Source organism: Ambystoma mexicanum, chromosome 5p, assembly GCF_040938575.1.
Source record: "Ambystoma mexicanum isolate Mex_15411 chromosome 5p, UKY_AmexF1_1, whole genome shotgun sequence".
NCBI lineage: Eukaryota > Metazoa > Chordata > Amphibia > Caudata > Ambystomatidae > Ambystoma > Ambystoma mexicanum.
This window is the reverse complement of record NC_090930.1, coordinates 1,153,042,120-1,153,060,818: the sequence shown is the minus strand read 5'-3', so window position 1 is coordinate 1,153,060,818 and position 18,699 is coordinate 1,153,042,120. Positions and strand designations below refer to the sequence as shown.

General features: G+C 41.7%; 1 protein-coding gene across 1 annotated transcript in view; it reads right to left on the bottom strand.

Annotated features, from left to right (window-relative positions):
- Positions 1-18,699, bottom strand: part of GPLD1 (glycosylphosphatidylinositol specific phospholipase D1) — a 701,308-nt gene that overhangs the window by 379,188 nt on the left and 303,421 nt on the right. The window contains exon 7 of the mRNA XM_069613627.1: positions 9,781-9,835. Within this exon, the coding sequence (XP_069469728.1) occupies positions 9,781-9,835 (55 nt within the window). The remainder of the gene's footprint in view (positions 1-9,780; positions 9,836-18,699) is intronic.

The window sequence follows — 18,699 nt, the reverse complement described above, 5'->3', positions numbered from 1 at the left end:
GAGAGTCCATCAGGCCCCGGAGCACGAGATGTAGACAACCTCGAGATATACATTAGAATGTCATCAATATCAAAGCTAAGATTATCAGTTTGACTAGGTGTATCAATATGCTGCTGTCTTGTTGTTAAGGTACCCGCATATATAGTTTTGTAAAAATTAGACCAGACCTCTTGTGGAATCGGATTCATCTGATCCACTATTTGAATCCTCGTCTGCGTTTGTTTTAAAAGTGACCATATTTTGGCAGAGTTCTTCTCTTGGCAACTACGTAACATAGCCTCCGCATCTCGTTGGTACATTGTGGCCTTCCTAGCTTTTAACCAATTCTTATACTTGGTTTTCAAAGATTTCAGTTGACTTAAATAATCTGGAAGATTTTTCTTCATAATTTCCCTTCTATTAGCTCTATATTGGGTTTTATACATAGCTACCTCTTGATCGAATATATGCAGGGTTTTGGGCTTCGCGTTGTTATGATTTTTTCTTTTCAACTTGAATATCTGCATATGTTCTACATAGGAAAGACGGGTATTGGAATCATAGTCTGTGTCATCATTCTGAGGGCAATTCAAGGTTTCCTCCAGAAGTTGTAAGGACACTGGGGTCCAATGGAATCTATTCTGTGCCGTATTAGTTGTTAAATTACGGGCCGAGGATGAGTCATATTTCTTGTCGTCAACTAACCAGGACCATTTCATAGATTGGATATCATGATCACTTATTTTTTGATTTATAATCCGATATTCGGATACATACTTAAACAAATCTCTATCCACATAGGTGTAATCAATTGTAGCTACTTGGACACCTCTGTGCCAGGTGTTATTAGAGGGCATATCACCGTTCTTCGCTCCATTTAGCATTAAAAACTGTCGATCAGACATGTATGCATTCCACCTTTTGGCTATTGTCGTCAGAGGTTTCCCCATTTTATTCAAGCAAGTTAAATTCAAGTCGCCCGTTATGATTACATTACTACACATTTGATCAAGTAGTGTTATTTTTAATGCTTCATCCATAGCCGCAAAAAAGCTAGAATCGCTTATCGCAGAATGGTTCCAATAGATGTTTAGTAGTCCAATATTGGATGTCTTAAATTTTAACCTTACCAATTGTAAAAAGCTGTTCGGTGAAAACCAAGGCTCAATTTTCATATTGGGTGAGGATTTTATGGCAACCATTAAACCTGCCATGGGTCTACCTCTGACTGGCACACTAGCAGGAGTCAATATTATCACATGATTGTCCCACACTGGAGCAACAGAGAGCCATATTTCCTGAAAAGCCAATATATCATATTTTAGCAATAGATTGTCTTTGGAATAAGTTAAATGCTTGAAACCTCTTGTATTCCAAGAGGCCATGGATAACGTTTTTAAGTTATGGCTTAGCTAATTACCATTCATTCTCATCTCTCTCTCAGCAAATATTTGTTCATTTCCACTTGACACAGCTATCCGTGGAATGCCACTTTGGCCTTTCTGGTACACATTTACCTTGGGTACAAACTGATTTCTGTGATTAGGGAATTGTTGTTGGTCCCACAATACTGGATTTAACAAGATAAAGCCCAATTCATATATATGATCTCTCGCTTCCCATACTGCGTTTTTAACAAAACATGACTTCATCCATATTTTAATCATAGATAGATCATTACTATGCGGAAATTCAATTTGATCTATATCGCTCGAACATATTCCTTCCAAAGCCTGTACTTCAGCAAATATGTTCATCACAGATTGTCTGTTCAAGTCGAAAGATTGATAGGGCTCGGGCCGGCACTGCATCATTAGACAATTTATGTTCGAGTCTCTCATAGATGTTCGATAGCCCACTTTAGATGTATAGTTAACTTTTGACTGCAGGGGATTATTAGATTGTCTCCCAAAATTATTCATGGGTGTGTGTGTGCTTACTCCACGGTTATTACTCATGGGGGTATCTTTCATATTCACTTGAGCACTAATTCTTTTTAAAGATTGCTCTATTTCTGTTTTCCATTCTAACATTTGTAAATCTTTATCCTGTCCTTGTTTATTACTCTCATGACTATCACCCATCTTGCCAGAACATACAACTTCATCTTTTCTTGGCTGTGACACAGACTTGGACGAACTGCTCGGGCTATCATCTACTGAATTCATTGATGAACTTGTCGTTGTTTTGATTGCACCGCTAGTCACCTTATTGGTTAGTTCTTTCACTGTTTTACCATTGTCAATTTCCTTTTGTTGTTCAGATACCTGAATCAGACTATTCAGAGGTTCATAGTCTGTGGGAATACGTGATGTAATTAGTCCTTGTCTCGCTTTTTGAGATATCACTTTTTTGTACTTATTAGCGATAGCTGTACGTGCTACCGCAGCAGCTGATTTGGGTAGGGTTAAGGAACGAATGAACTGCTTGGTTCCTGTGATTTTAGGGTTAAAGACATGTTTTGTTTTTTCCGTGATAATTTTAGCAGTCACATTTGGTTTTCTTTTTTTAGAATCAAAGATGTTGTAGGTCGGGGTATTATCATTTTCAGAGACCCCATCCCCATTCTGAACAATGTTATTTTCCTCTTGTAACGGAAGCTCATTCGTGCCCACTTCCAGATTTTTTATTTTGTCTTTCTTCTTTTTCGCGCACACCTGTCCTCTTTTACACTCCTCGTGTGTATCATTAAGGAGTTCTATTGGGATGCTTTCCTGATCTTCGACAATTATAACTTTGGTGGGGGGCTTTTTCTTCAGTACTTCGCTCATACCTTCACCTTTTTTCTTTTTGGCTTCCAATTGTGCTATATTTAGTTGTCCCTGTGTGCAATCAATTAACAAAATTTCCTTTTGTTTCGAAATTATTTCTTCCGTACTCGAACCTGTATTGCTTAGCTTGCAGTTAGAACCCCTATTTTGACCCTCTCTGCAGACACAACTAGACTCATTAACAGTATTTTTTTGAAGCAATTTCGTTATCAGGGCATATTGGTCACTTAATTTAGAGTCCAGTGTATCATACAGGCGTGTGAGCGAAAAAAGAGCAGCATTCATAGTCTGTAGTGAGGTTTCTAAACCTATTACAAAATTTCCCGGCATCGGTTGTATTTTTTCAATTGGGACAGAATGGTTACGCCGTGGAGTTGGTTGTGCAAATGAGGACGACACAGATGAGATATTGTGTGTGGGTGAAAACATCATGGGTGAGTGATATAGATCTTGTTTATCTATACTATCGTCTAGATTTTGTTTCGAATCATTTAGCATTTTTAACTCAGAAGAAGTGTGTCTACTTCTTTTAGGGGTGACTTCTATTCTCTCCTCATTCACATTCGCTCTACTGCTTTTATCTACGGAGACATACTGTTCTTTTTTCTCACTGCTCAGGACATTATTTATTGTTATGTCAGTGGTCGGTAAACTTTTAGAGATTGCAGTTGGTGCTTCCACAACCGCTTTATCTTGAAGATCAATTACTTCACATATTCCTGCAGCAACTAGGGAATCCGGGAGAGATAATTGCATGCTCTGGCTAGATTCCATCATATCTACACCAATTGAATTTCGATCGCCAATAGCTGTTATTTGCCTTTGGGTATGAACAATCGCAGTGTTACTTTCATCTTTACCCCCAAGGGCACAAAATTTTCTAATATCAGGTAGCGCCGAACAAGTTCTTATACTTGAGGCCGATTTACTTGCACGCACTAGGTTGATTGTTCTAGAAGACAGTTTGGGCGTGGATATAGCCCCACGCGCGCATGCATTAATAGCTTCTTTCGGCGGAATCCCGGTTCGCAATGTCATGACCATTTCAAAATGCAATGATTTTAAGAAAATCCTTTCGTTGTCACACTTATTATCAAAAAAGAGAAAGAAAAAAAATAAATAAATAAATAAATAAATAAATAAATAAATAAATAAAAAATACGATCTTGTTTCTGGCCCACCTTTACGTTGTATTTTAAATTCAAATATATGACTACTTAAGTATGGAGACACCGTAAGGTTCACTCAAGAATAAGAAATATAGTGTGTTCATAGATGCATAAACAGTTAATCAGTGTAGCATTTATGATTTTTTTTTTTACGCACAATAAAAAGAAAAAATTAGAAAAAAAAGAAAATAAGAACCAGTATGTTAGCCCCCAGCCCTCAGCCAGCAAACAGCCGACAGCACTTCTCAATGCACTTCCTCCAAATGCGCGCGCGCCAAATGCGCGCGGCCTGTTGTTTAAAAGGATTATGGGAGAAGGGGGCGGAGATGTCTTAAGTATTTTGGCACAATAATTAGTGTCCTTAGTATATTATACAAGTGTCTCTTTTCCTCGGTAACCAGAGTATCTTTACCAATTCACACTTTGTAAATCCGTGTTCACAGCAAATCGGGCATTCGAACTCCTCAGCAGCCGACAGCACTTCTCAATGCACTTCCTCCAAATGCGCGCGCGCCAAATGCGCGCGGCCTGTTGTTTAAAAGGATTATGGGAGAAGGGGGCGGAGCTTACGCTCGTGGCTCAATTCACACTTTGTAAATCCGTGTTCACAGCAAATCGGGCATTCGAACTCCTCAGCAGCCGACAGCACTTCTCAATGCACTTCCTCCAAATGCGCGCATTCTGCCTCATTTGCTACTAGTGGCTGTCCCAGTGGTTCTTGGCTTCCTGTTACAGAAGGTTGACTACTGTCGGGAGTGTCCTTATCTATTTGGGCCTGGAGTTCTTCGTGTTGCTGTTCATTGTGCAACATTGTTTTGTACTGCGTAAAGTTTACATCGGTGATAGTGATTTCATTTGCTTTGAAAGCGTCTTCATAGGAGTCATAGTTATCTAGCATCTGTTCTTCTTTTCTCCATGGTTTAAAAAGTTGTAGCAGGGACATGTAATATAGTTCTTTCTGTTGAGGATTTTTTAATGACAATTTGATATGATTAATTGAGCTTTGTTTGGTAAGTTTCACTAAGCTGCCTTCACAATCTGTCACTCTATATCTACCTTTTTGTTCATTGGGTTTTATATTATTTTTGTATAAAAAGTTTTGGGCTATGTGGTATAGACAAATGGTTTCCAAAGTGGTACTCCTGTTCGGGTAGTATGTGCCTCGTAAATTGTTTTTGAAAATGTCTTGGCTGTTGGGATAATTTTTGGTTATTGTTTCTATGTCCTCATATGATTTGAGAACTCTTTTTCTAGATTTAGCAGGACCAAAACTTAGCCATACTATATTTTCAGATTTTCCATACAAAGCAGAGCCGGTTAAACGATCTGCAGCTTCATAGGAGCCACATTCTCTATGAGAGAGCATTTTTATGCCTAAGCTGTACAATTTCTGAGATAGTGTTTTGTCTGATGATAGGTCATTCCAGAGGTCTTGAAGCTCTGTTTTTTCTGCTTTTGTTAAGTAGGCTGTAACATATCGTGCAACTGCAGTGGAATTGTCTGCAATGTACTGCACATCTATGTTTTCATTCCATAAGAGGGCAATGATTGCATTGTAATCATTGATATATTTTGATTCTTCTGTTCTTTTTATGTAATACGTGTTCTTAGGTGATTTACCTTTAACACTATGTACGAGCTCAAGCTCACAACAAACTGCTGGAAGAAAAAGTCCAAATATTTGGATGTATTTTCAAGCAAGCTACCCATCGAAGAAACAATGGGATGACCCGAAGGGTCTATTAAACTTTTGTGGATCTTAGAGTTAAAATAAATCAAAGGAGTCACTGGATGGGCATTCTTGAGAAAGAAGTATTCATCACGATCTATGAGCTCCAAATCACACCACTCTTTCAACTTTCCATGATAGACCATTTTAGTTTCCAATAGTGTCTCTATTTCTATCGGTGTGTAGTTGGTGTTGTCGCTCAATTGTCTCTTGGCTTCCAATTAGTATTTTTCGCTATCCATGACAACAATCCCTCCGCCTTTATCTGACGGACGTATGACTATAGAGTGGTCACTTTTCAACATTTGCAATGCTTGTAATTGAGAGTAGTTTAGATTACGATGAACCGGGAAGATTTTACTCGATAATTTCTTAAGATCTTTCATCACTAACTCTTCAAAAATGTCAATGGGTCCACATGCTATATTCGGGCAGAAAATAGATTGAGGTCTAAATTTGGTGGGACAGTTCAAGTCTGTAGAGATCCCAAATGTTGCTTCTAACATGGCATCATCCATTATAGTGCTATCATTCATATTAGATTCCTTAGAATCTTCCATATTCGCTAAACATAAAAGACTAGTCAGATCTTTTTCCGATAATATGAAAACATCTCTCACTGCCTGTTCTTTCTTCAGTCCTTGATTTTCTTCAGTTTTTGTGGCATGAAATTTAGCCAGTTTAAGCTTTCTGGTAAATTTAAATTAAAAAATTAAATAAATCTATTCTGGTGGATGTATATAGGAGACACTGCAGATCTACTTGCAAAATTGGAGAACATTAACTGGGAACCTGAATATGTTCTTGTCTCATTAGATGTAGTATATTTGTATACTTCTATCCAGCATGCAGCAGGCATCAAGGCATGTCAATCCTTTTTGGAGAGTAGATCAATCAGTTATCGACACCATAATAAGATGCTATTGAATATGGTACAATTTTGTCTGGAGCACAATCATTATCTTTATGAAAATCTGTTTCATAAGCAAATACAAGGGACAGCAATGGGGTCGTGTATGGCCCCCACATACGCCAACCTATACATGGGATGGTGGGAGACACATCAGGCGTGGACGGAAGAATTGGAACATTGGACCCAACACATAAAAGTTTGGTACCGTTTTATAGATGATTTGTTTATTATTTGGGATGGGACTGAATTGGAGCTCTCGGAATATGTGAACATAGTCAATGATAACATATTTAATTTAGAGTTAACAATAGTAATTAGCAAACACAATTTGGTATTTTTAGATATCGAATTCCAGGTAGAAAATGAAAAGCTGACATCTAAACTATAAAGGAAACCCACGAGTTCCAATTCTACTCTCCACGCCAAGAGTCATCACCCTAGAACCCTAATAAACTCCATTCCATATGGAGAATTGTTACGAGCGAAAAAAGCATGTAGCAACAGCAGTGATTACATAAGTGAAGCCAAATTCATCAGTCTGAGATTTATCAGACGTGGTTATGGGAAAAATGTTATTTCCAAAAGCTACATGAAAGCACAAATACCTACTACAGAATCCCTACTGTCTAGAAAAAAGAAAACAAATGACAACAAAATCAGGCTTATCACAGGATTTAACCATCAAGCCAAAGAAATTAAAATGATCATGAACAAACATTGGAAGGTCCTGCTTACTGACCCTCATCTTAAGTCTGTCTTGGATGACGTCCCCCACATCACTTATCATAAGGCTCCAACTCTTAAAACTATGTTGTCTCCAAGTATGGTAAATACCAGATCAGCAGAGAATATAAGGATGACTCAGATGAGTAGAACTGGTTTCTACAAATGTGCCCATTGTAAACTGTGCAATCGTGTATCTAAGGTTCCTTTTCGGAGTGTGAATGGCCAATGTTGGAAATACAAACATAGAATTTCCTGCATTACGAAATATGTAGTATATGTGATCACATGCACCTGCGGCCTTCATTATATACGCTCGATGATAGGCCCTTTAAAGATGCGGATTATCCAACACAACAGAGCCATCAAAAATGGAGATCTAACCTACCCTCTCACTAGTCACTTCCAAGAGAAGCACAATGGTGATGTGAAATTTCTATCCTTCACGCGGTTGGCCCATATACCACTGAACAAAAGATTAGGCAACCGTGAATTGAGATTTAGGCAATTAGAAGCCATGCTCATTTGTAAGTTTGACACCTTGAAACCGAAAGGTTTGAACATTGATGCTGAATTATATGTGTTCTTACAAACATGAATTTTCTAACTGTGAGGCTATCATTGAAATACTCTTCATATATTTCAGTGATGATTTGTGATTGTCATATGCCTCTGGTCAATTGGTTACATCTCCTTGAACTGTTTTAAGAAGGGTATGGTATTTAGTATAGATTTACCTATACCATGCCCACTGCGCTTTTGTGAAATAGTTAGACATTTTTGTACTGTAATAATGAGGGAGAGCACCATTTTTTAGCTAAACTGGTTTGTTCATATATATATATATATATATATATATATATATATATATATATATATATATATATATATTCAGTAAAAAAAACTTTGTTAAAGGGACGTTATGGTTCAAAATAAAAATGAAAAACGCCTGAAATTCGCTAGTTATGGTAAGCTAAGCAACCATAACTCGTGCCACCACCATGCATTGCTAAGACTAACACCCAGACCAGGACATCAAAGATGACATCGCAAATGTCATTGATCCCTGATAACATCACATGTCTGGCTCTGTCTTTTTTCCTTTAGTGATATATCTTGACCAGTAATACTTAGGAACAAAAAAATCAAAAAGTACTATATTTGTAGACTTATACTTCAAATATGTTCTTACAGTAATTCATTTGGGGTTCATTCACAGCATATGAAACATATACATAAGGAGAATACACACTTGAGAGATAGCAATGCTTTCTCTGTATGAAGACAATCAGTAAGATTATCAACACTTTCTTATTATTCTGCTGTTTTTTTTATTACTGTACTTTCTCTGAATATGCTCATATTTGTATTTACATTACTTTCTTTAGGGTGCAGTCACATCATTTGATAGTTATACATAGGGAAGTAGTAGGTTTGAAGCAGAACAATCATTTCTGTGCATAGAGATAATCAGTTAGGTTACGAACACATTCTGGTTCTACTGCTGCTTTTTTGCATACTTTACTTTCCCTTTATATACTCATATTTGTATGTGTTGTTGTGTCTTTGTGTTTTGTATGTAATAATGAAATTATATAGTAAATGGGTTTTATTAGCTACTTATTACATGTTGTACAGTACACAAAACTCTAATAAGAAAGCATTTATCATTTCACTATTCAACATGGGAAGATTATGAATATTGCACCTCCATCATGTATGCTGCACACAATGCTTATGTTTATACATGAGTAGCTTAGTATACTGTAAAGAACTTCATAATACAATGCTATTTATATCAATGCATTGCTTAATGCACTACATAGCTCATGACATCTATTCCAATGATCCTTGACACTTTTTTGCAAACATTATAATAAGAATCCCTTGAACATACTTTTCATGAAAAGTAAATGCACATGTGATGTCATCAGTGATGTCATCAATGACATTTGTGATGTCATCTTTGATGTCCTGGGTGTTAGTCTTAGCAATGCACAGTGGTGGCACAAGTTATGGTTGCTTAGCTTAACATAACTAGCGAATTTCAGGGGGTTTCGGTTTTGTTTTGAACCATAACTTCCCTTTAACAAAGTTTTTTTTACTGAATTTCATAGGTTTTTAGTAGCGCAACTTAACCATAACGTCCCTTTAACAAAGTTTTTTTACTGAATTTCATAGGTTTTTAGTAGCGCAACTTAACCATAACGTCCCTTTAACAAAGTTGTTTTACTGAATATATATATATATTTATATATCAGGCTGTAGGTTAATCAGATGAAGAGGCAATGTTGCTTTCCCCTGGTGTGATGTTACACAAGTTGGGAACCACTATTTTGGGCCACGGAATCTCTGAAAGTAATTTTAGCCATTTTTTCAAACCTGAAAACAACTAATGGTGCTTCATTTAACATCCTCTTTTTTGTCACACTTCTTACTTTCTGTAATCGGCATAGCCAGCTTCTTTGAGCAAAGACAAACATAACATGCTCTTACCAGTGTGCCTTCAGGTAATTAAAGTTAAGTTCATACTGACTCAGGACATCTCCACCTGTGATTTTAAAATGGAACAAATACTCACAGTCAAAATGTGTTAATATTAGAAAAGAAAATCAAATTATGTTTCTTTTTTTACAAATGTGTTTGTTAAAGTTTAGAATTTAAAAATATATATATATTTTTAATTATTTATTGATTCGGCTGAACCATTCAAGCTTTCAATATAAACAAATCTTAACAATTTAAAAAAAACAGACAATACAATTAAAATTTAGACAATAAAACCAAAGATAAAGTAAAAAATATTATATTTAGATACTGCAGGACATTTAGAACAGAAAATTAAAATAAAAGAGTTCAAAATTCAAAATTTTACATTAAAATGACCTAGCAGCGTACAGGTCTATCAAACTAACAGGATCATTTTACGTGACAGTCATGGGTTTGACCCTGTCAAGGTAGAACACGGACCCCACAGGTGGCTTGGGAGTGCTGAGGCAGACACCTGTCCCCAGATACCCGGGCTGCATGGGGCCATCCATGTATATTGGTGCCCCTTTCCCTGAGCCGATGCCATTCAATCTCTGTCCTGACCAATTCTCTTTCTCTAATCTTACAAAGTGGTTCCCTGGAAACAGAAATGCCATGAGAAGAACGGGGACTACAAGTACCACAATGCACCTGGGCCCAACCGCCATGGTCTGAACTAGAACAGGAAGAACAGACTTAAATGAAGATGGGCTAGGCTTCCTCATGCATGAGCGGAATAGTAGACCAAACACTACAGACTGGCCAGTCATGCTACAGGGGAGCAGGGGGCCAGCAGTGATGGAGCTGGAACCAGCAAAGTATGACACAGCCATAGGAGAGACCAGGGAACCCTCTCCAAAGTGTTTGTGGGCATGAATGTACTTGAGCTAACCCTGAGGATAAGACCCTATAGATGGACCTATGCACAAGGAATCACACTACGCCCCACACCCTTTGCCCTATGGACATTATACCACGACATACAGCCCAAGCCGAAGTAGGCCTCAGAACAAAGCCGACAGGCCAGGAACAGCTCGTAGAAACTACGGAGCTACAAGATGCTGAGTAAGCAGAATAGCCCTTGAATGGAGCCACCACAGCCAAGGCTGTGATGTTGCAATCCACATTCCGCGCACTCCAAGCCAAGGTGACACCTGCCATTGCTGTGACTACCCGAAGCAAAACACAAATTAAATCCCCCTTAATTCTGCCTCAGCCATGGTCTCTCAACATGTGACCAGGCCGACCTGATACAATGCCATTTCCCGAAGACTGAAGAAGCACTGGTGTCCCACGTCTGGGACCCCTCTTGCAACAAAGTCGTAACAACTCAGATACAGGCGACGATGGGAAAGGAGCGCTCTAATGGCAGTAGCAGAACCTGTCCACTGTTTTTCACTGACACATAGTCATACATTGTTGCCAGCACCAGGTGCATTGCGGGCTGGGAACGATGATGGTCCCAAGCTTGGGGCTCGCTGATGGACCAATCAGGACACGGGGGGCTAACCACTGATGACAACACCACACAACCAATCACTAACTCTCTCCATGTATCATTTTCGAAGTAACAATTTCTAGGGATAAACCAAACGTACCACCTGACCTCTGATCCACCAATAACCCTTTCCACTATGTGGTCCTATACTGAACCTACCACTCAGGGAACCAACCAGGAGTGACGATAGGTTCGGGGATGAGCTTTCGCAGGTGACGCAAACTGTTACGTCACTCAGGTACAAAACGGGCCTGCGAGCCTGACTCGGATGAGAAGTTGCCTGGAACCTACGCTCCACAAATTTGTGCCTGCTTGTTTCTTCTAATAAACAGCAGTAACTAATTGCTCTTGTATAGCCCCTCTACTTCTTTGGGATGCAGAAGGAGTTAGGGCCTTCCAAGAGCTGGAGGTCGACCACCAGGAATTACCCTAACATGTTGGAGGCTTACACCCACAATACTCGGCACAAGCAGCAGAATTAGTGGCCCTCATACTGGCCTTAGAAGAAAGCAACAGCAAAAGAGTAACAATCTATTCAGACAATGCCTACGTCATGCCAACAGTACACTCAGGATTAATAAGATGGCTACGATGGCAACATGCTCTCCTCCTGGGTGAACTAATAGAAGTCATAACATACCCACATGAACTAGCACTGGTGAAATGTCAGGCACATACAAATGGTGAAGATCCAATATTTAGAGGTAATGAAGCAGCAGACTCCCATGCAAAGCATGCTGCATACTTCGGCGAGATGTGGGACCTCCAAGAAAAACAAAAAGAGAGGGGGAGGGCAAGACAGATGATAATGAAAGAAGGATACACACATCTCCCAGAAACACAAATTATGGAGCTGCAGGCGGCAGGACCATTGGCAGAGAAAGAATTGTGGGTAAAAAGAGGATGCACAATGTCCCCAACAGATGCATATTGAGACAGAGTAACACAGGAAACGTTGTTATGCCCCTGGACCTACTAAAGACAGCCCTAGCCCAACTGAACCACCCCACTCATGCAGGAAAGGAGGTCATTACAGCATGAATAAAAGAGTTATGGTTCTGCCCCGAATTAAATGCGCACACAGCAAACTTCATCAGCAATTGCCTCACCTGCCAATAATTTATGGCCGGTCACACATTACGAGTGATCAAAGGTACAATACCACGGCCTGAAGGACCCTTCCTACACCTACACATGATTGTGGTAGTGTGCCCCTTCTCAAGGTGGATTGAGGCTGGCCCGTGCTCTCTTTCTGACGCACTTGGGGCAGCAACATTTCTGGTGAGGGAAGTGTTCCCGAGATGGGTGGTTTGCGAGGTACTAAGATCAGACAATGGTGCCCATTTCGCGAATTAACTATTCCAGCACATCCCTGGATTACTTGGGATCAAACATTTATTTGTCTGTGCGTACCACCCACAAGCCAATGGTGTCTGTGAACGTCTCAACGGCCTCTTAAAAGAATCCATTGCGAAAAAAACGCAGCAGGCTACTAAGAAGAATTAGCTGTACTGCCTTCCTCTAGCCTTGTTCGAGTTGCGAAACAAGCCTGGCTCGGACTACCACCTCACGCCCCCACAAGGTGGTGACCGGGCGACAAATGCACCTCCCATTAACACCACCCACAAGGGCGTTGTACGACTGCGAGGGAGCTAATGATGTATTTGGACGAGAAATGTATGATTATGTTACTTCCCTGGTTACTGGCGGACACAGGGCAGGTTAGAGAATGATCAACAAGAAACAACTAACAATGAGGACCAAACAGGACAGTGTACGGTGAAAGAGGGGAACAATGTACTATTGAGAAGTTTCAACCATAATTGGAACACTCCAAGGTTCACAGGGCCACATGTAGTAGAAAGAGTAGCACCTAGGGCTGTAAAATTAGTATGTAAAGACGTTTGGACGCATATCCACGACATCAAGGCCTACAAAGGACCAACCTCGCCCCACCAAAGCAGCGACAGGGCCAACGCATCAGCAACCATGACGACAGATGGCAGAAAAGAAACATCAGAAGCATCAGATACTCCTAAGGACACAAACAAGTCACAGCCCGTAGCCCACCCCATGCTCAGGAGGTCGCAGACACAAACTGTCCCCACTGAACAACTGATTGAGATCTGATGTGAAAAAGTTATCGGGATAATACAGAATGCAATAAAATAAGCAATAAATGTTGGCAGGGGTATTGGCAATACGCACCACACTGTGTAACACGTGCATGTTCTCTTCTCCTTTTTGTCTCGCAAATGCAGGTCTTGCGCATTGTAATGGTATATGTGAATATATAATGAAAACACACTAATGACTGCCCAGGCTTAAATGTTGCCTCCCATCGACCACCCAGAAGCATTGTAACACCAGTTCATGTACGGGCTCAGAAGGCCAACGTATTCAAGATCTAGACTGCCAGTGTTTATTATAATGCCTTTGTTCAATTTATAGTACAGTCAGACCCACACCTCCACGAAGCCCTACCCGCTTTGAGAAACAGGGCAGTTAGGAGGGTGTGGGAGGAACTTTTCGCATGGGCATTCAATGATTATTTGATTTGCAGGGCTTAAATAAGTAACAAATACTAACAATAATAATGCAAAATTTTAGACAATTTCAGGTGGGCACCTATATCATCTCGACACAATAGCTGCAGGACAGCAGCATAGGTAAGATCAACATGCCAGTGGTTGCAACAATTGTGATTACAATGTTATTGGTATTCTTGACCACTGGACTGATAACTGCCACTATCTGGCAGGCCTACTGCGCTTTGCATGCACCTGCAACACCCCACACTAATATTTCCCCTACTTCAGCTGCCAAGAGCACTGTGTCAGGTGGTACGGATAGTCCAAAACGAAAGGTAAGAAGAAGTGAACGTAGTGTTTCCACTTATGTAAATGGGGTCGACACATATCTCACAGAGTCTGCACATGTCTCAAACAACATGTGGTATAAACACATGTTCAAAATTGGTAAAGATGCAACAAAGGACAGCTGTTACGTTTGCTCGTTGATCCTGTACGCCATGAGTGCCTCCCGAACGTTTGTTGCCACAGAAGTAACAGTGCCTCCTGTACTTAGTACTGTTTCAGACACGAGGACGGTTCCAAGGTAAAACAGCAACGCTTAGATGGAAATCAAGGTCAACATACCCATATGAAGATAACTTCATCAAAACACTACCTATGTTTGACAACTATTGGCAGCTCACAGTGGGAGTGCAGTACATAACAGAAGGACGAGACAAAGGGTAGACAAAAGAAGTGACACTGAACTATCTGACATGCAAATGGGGCGCAAGAGAGATAGGAGGAGAACCGGGACGCTGGGAGAGGCCGTTGATACTGATTTTCAGCAAGGTGTACACGAAGAATGGATGGGTGGATTGAGTAATAGGGAGTAAGATCCTGACATTGGCAAAGGCTCCAGTGGTGATGGTGCAAGAGGAAAACAATAAATGCTATAAGGAGTGGGCAAAGAGTGCAGGCCTGCTCACCTGGTTGGATAAGGAAGAGGAGCCATTAACAATAATTCCCGTGGCGGCCCCCACGCTATGTTGCCAAAATGATGGCGAGATTGCTGTAGGAGTAAACAAAGGATGCAAAAGAATAGTAAAGTTTCCGAGGGGGGCGCAGGAACAGCGGTACTCATGGATCACTATGGGGCCATCGGGGGTAAAGCCTACCACAAGACTGGGGAGGAGTATGTACCTTGCTACACGTCAATGTGCCCTCCCTGGTAGTACCACAGAAACACATCAAAATGGATGAAAGGAACAGGAGAAGGAAAGGGTCACTGGGACAAACTGACTGCACATCCCAGGTTGACACTCCACCAGACAAAACACTGACGAGAATAAAAAGACAAGGAGAACATCTTACCAGAAACTACCTCTGGGGGAAATCAGAAACAGCACTCAACGAAATTCCAGCACCTCAAAGACTGTTCAGTAGAACGGCTATGTTCTTCTCATCAATAATACATCCGGGGATACAAGCATACGCAAATGCGAAATGGCTGCAGATAGCGAGGTGGGAGCTGATGATGACAATAAACTCCATGGTGAATGGATTCAACGCCATAAAAGAAGAACTCAGAGCTTTACAGATGGTGGCCTTACAGAACAGATACGTGTTGGATCTCCTCACTGTAATGGAAGGAGGAGTTTGCGCAAAGATTGGGAGTTCCTACTGCACATTCATCCCTGAGAATGACGAAGATAATGGTACACTATCAAAAGCAGTGTCGCAATTGGCAAAGATGTACGCGAAGATGGAGGAAGAAGCTAAGGGAACAAAAAAGGATGGAAGCTGGTTCTCGTGCCTCTGGTCGTGGATTGCATCATGGCTAGCAGATGGCCTTAAGGTGTTAGCAGGATGTATAATACTGGGACTGCCATTGTTTCTGGGAATAAGATTATGGATGGCAAGATCAAAGCGGACAGCAGAATAAATTATCAGAATGCATGTCCGTATGCCTGCAGACGACGAATTACAAACGGACGTGATCATCAAAGAACGTGAAAGACTACTACAGCAGATAGTGGAAGCAGACTTGTACCCACCATCAATAAAAGTTGAAAATCCACAAAATCCGAGGAAATATGTTGGGAACTGGGTTTATTGTAAACCCGGTGGTGGATGTGTATACATGTATTGGTCGTTCGAAAATCATGTTAACCACTACGGACATCTGGCAGGAATAACAAAGGTGTGGCGCTTACGAGACGATAAAAGAATGGATCATTTTGTGGTTGACAAGTCGACCAGAGGGGGGACTGAAGAGGAAAAATGGGAGTGTCCCTTCCCTCAAGCCATGCCTAAACTTTGGAAGCTGACGTCACGGCCAAAGAACAACCGGCCACACGAGTACGCACCTCTGACCACTGCCCCGAATGCCAACACACACCGTGACCATGCTCCACCTGCGAAACCAGACTGCATCCTGCACAAGATACGCACAAGATACGCGGCGGGAACCAAGACGGAGCTGGGAACGATTGCATGGACCAGCTCGAGTAAACACTTTGCAACCCAGGCTGCCATCGTTAGAGATTACATGATGACATAGCCACGCCAGACAGAAAACACATGTGCTGTCGCATACCTGGATCATTCATGCACCAATCCACATGAAGAAGACGTTCGGTGCTATGACTTAGTGGAGCATGTACACTCACAGACGTGCATCGTTATTATTTTCCACATAGGCCAGCAACCTCATCGAAGAAACGCAAGACGCCGGAAGAGATAGTGTATATGCTTGGAGAGGCTTCATGCTACTAACCCTGAGGATAAGACCCTGCAGATGGACCGATGCACAAGGAATCACACTACGCCCCACACCCCCTTGCCCAATGGACATTATGCCATGACATACAGCCCAAGCCGGAGTCGGCCTCAGAGCAAAGCTGACAGGCCAGTAGCGGCTCATAGAAACTACAGAGCTACAAGATGTTGAGTACGCAGAACAGCCCCTAGCTGGAGCCACCACAGCCAAGGTCATTATGTTGCAATCCACATTCTGCGCTCTCCAAACCTAGGTGACACCTGCTACCGCCGCGACTACCCGAAGCAAAATACAAATTAAATCCCTGTAATTCTGCCTCAGCCATGGTCTCTCAACACGTGACGAGGCCGACCTGATACAATGCCAATTCCCAAAGACTGAAGAAGCACTGGTGTCCCACGTCTGAGGCCCCTCTTGCAACATGCAACAAAGTCGTAACAACTCAGACACAGGCGACGATGGGAAAGGAGCGCTCTAATGGCAGTAGCAGAACCTGCCCATTGTTTTTCACTGACGCATAGTCATACATTGTTTCCAGCACCAGGTACATCGCGGGCTGGGAACGACGATGGTCCCAGGCTTGGGGGCCCACTGATGGACCAATCAGGACGTGGGGGGCTAACAACTGATGACAATACCACACAACCAATCACTAACTCTCTCCATTTATCAGTTTCGAAGTAACCATTTCTAGGGATGAACCAATAGTACCACCTGTCCTCTGATCCACCAATAACCCTTTCCACTATATGGTCCTATAGTGAACCTACCACTCGTGGAACCAACCCAGAGTGGCGATAGGTTCGGGGGATGAGCTTTCGCAGGTGACGCAAACTGTTACGTCACTCAGGTACAAAACGGGCCTGCGAGCCCGACTCGGTTGAGAAGTTGCCTTGCACCTACGCTCCACAAATGTGTCCCTGCTTGTTTCTTCTAATAAACAGCAGTAACTAATTGCTCTTGTATGGCCCCTCTACTTCTTTGTGACGCAGAGGAGTTAGGGCCTTCCAAGAGCTGGAGGTTCACGGACCCCGGGTACGGCTCTGCCGACCACCAGAAATTAACCTAAAAGGGTATTGACCCCACTGCCTAGCTGCCGCAATCTTCGTCAGGCCACACCCGACTGACTGATAGGGCTCATTTTCTCCAACTCATCGGCCACAGATCGTTGCACCATTACTTTAACGTCTCTATCCGGCAGATGCAGCCCTGCTGCGTCAGAAGCCCCGCCCCTCCTCCACTCTCAGAACGTATGTGTTCATTAGCATGTGTTTGATCCGTTGCCGCGGGCCCTTTAAAGGGGTGGGGCCCATAGGCTGGTGCCTACTTTGCCTATTTGGTCATCCGGCACTGGACAGATCCTTGTCACCATGCTTCCAATTCCACATTACACTTCTTGCCGTTGTCAGAGCTGCCAAGCCCTATTTTCCGTTTTTGTTTTAGCATTTATGGCCTTCTTAGGCTGCCTTAAGGACAATGCTACTTTTGTCTCTTCCTCGGCAGGACTGTATTGAAAGTAACACCCCTTTTCTGTGTTCAGTGCACAGGCAGTGTATCCTCTGGGACATGGGTGGTTGTGGGTTTTTTGAGTTGGTGTATGTGCGTGCGGGGGGATGGTTGGTGTGCTCACCCACTCTTCCATGGACTGTTGCCTTTGCTGGGAAGAGAACTGCTGGGAGAATGCAGCCAGTGGCCATCAACTGTTTCCCACCTCCCTTGTTCGAGGTCCATATGAGACAGGTGAACTGGAAGAGGTAAAGTGGGACCTCCTAAAACCACTTGTAATAAACACATATGGCAGATTAAAACTAAGTACTATGCAAATCTGTCCTTATTTGTCATGGTCTGTATCCAAAAGAAAAAAAAGCTATCTCGTGGACTATGGTATTTTTCTAAGTAGCATGAAACATTGAGAGGTTCTTTTCAAGGGAGGTTTTTAAAATAGTTGTGTTTTTTTTTAAATGGCTTGCTTTTAAATCTCGTACAAGCTGGCGGACACTCTGCTAAAGAGGAAAAGGCTATATAATTACCTCGAGGACTGTTGTGCAAAAACGGTACCATAGTCAGATATTTGCATCCCCACCCTCTGGTAC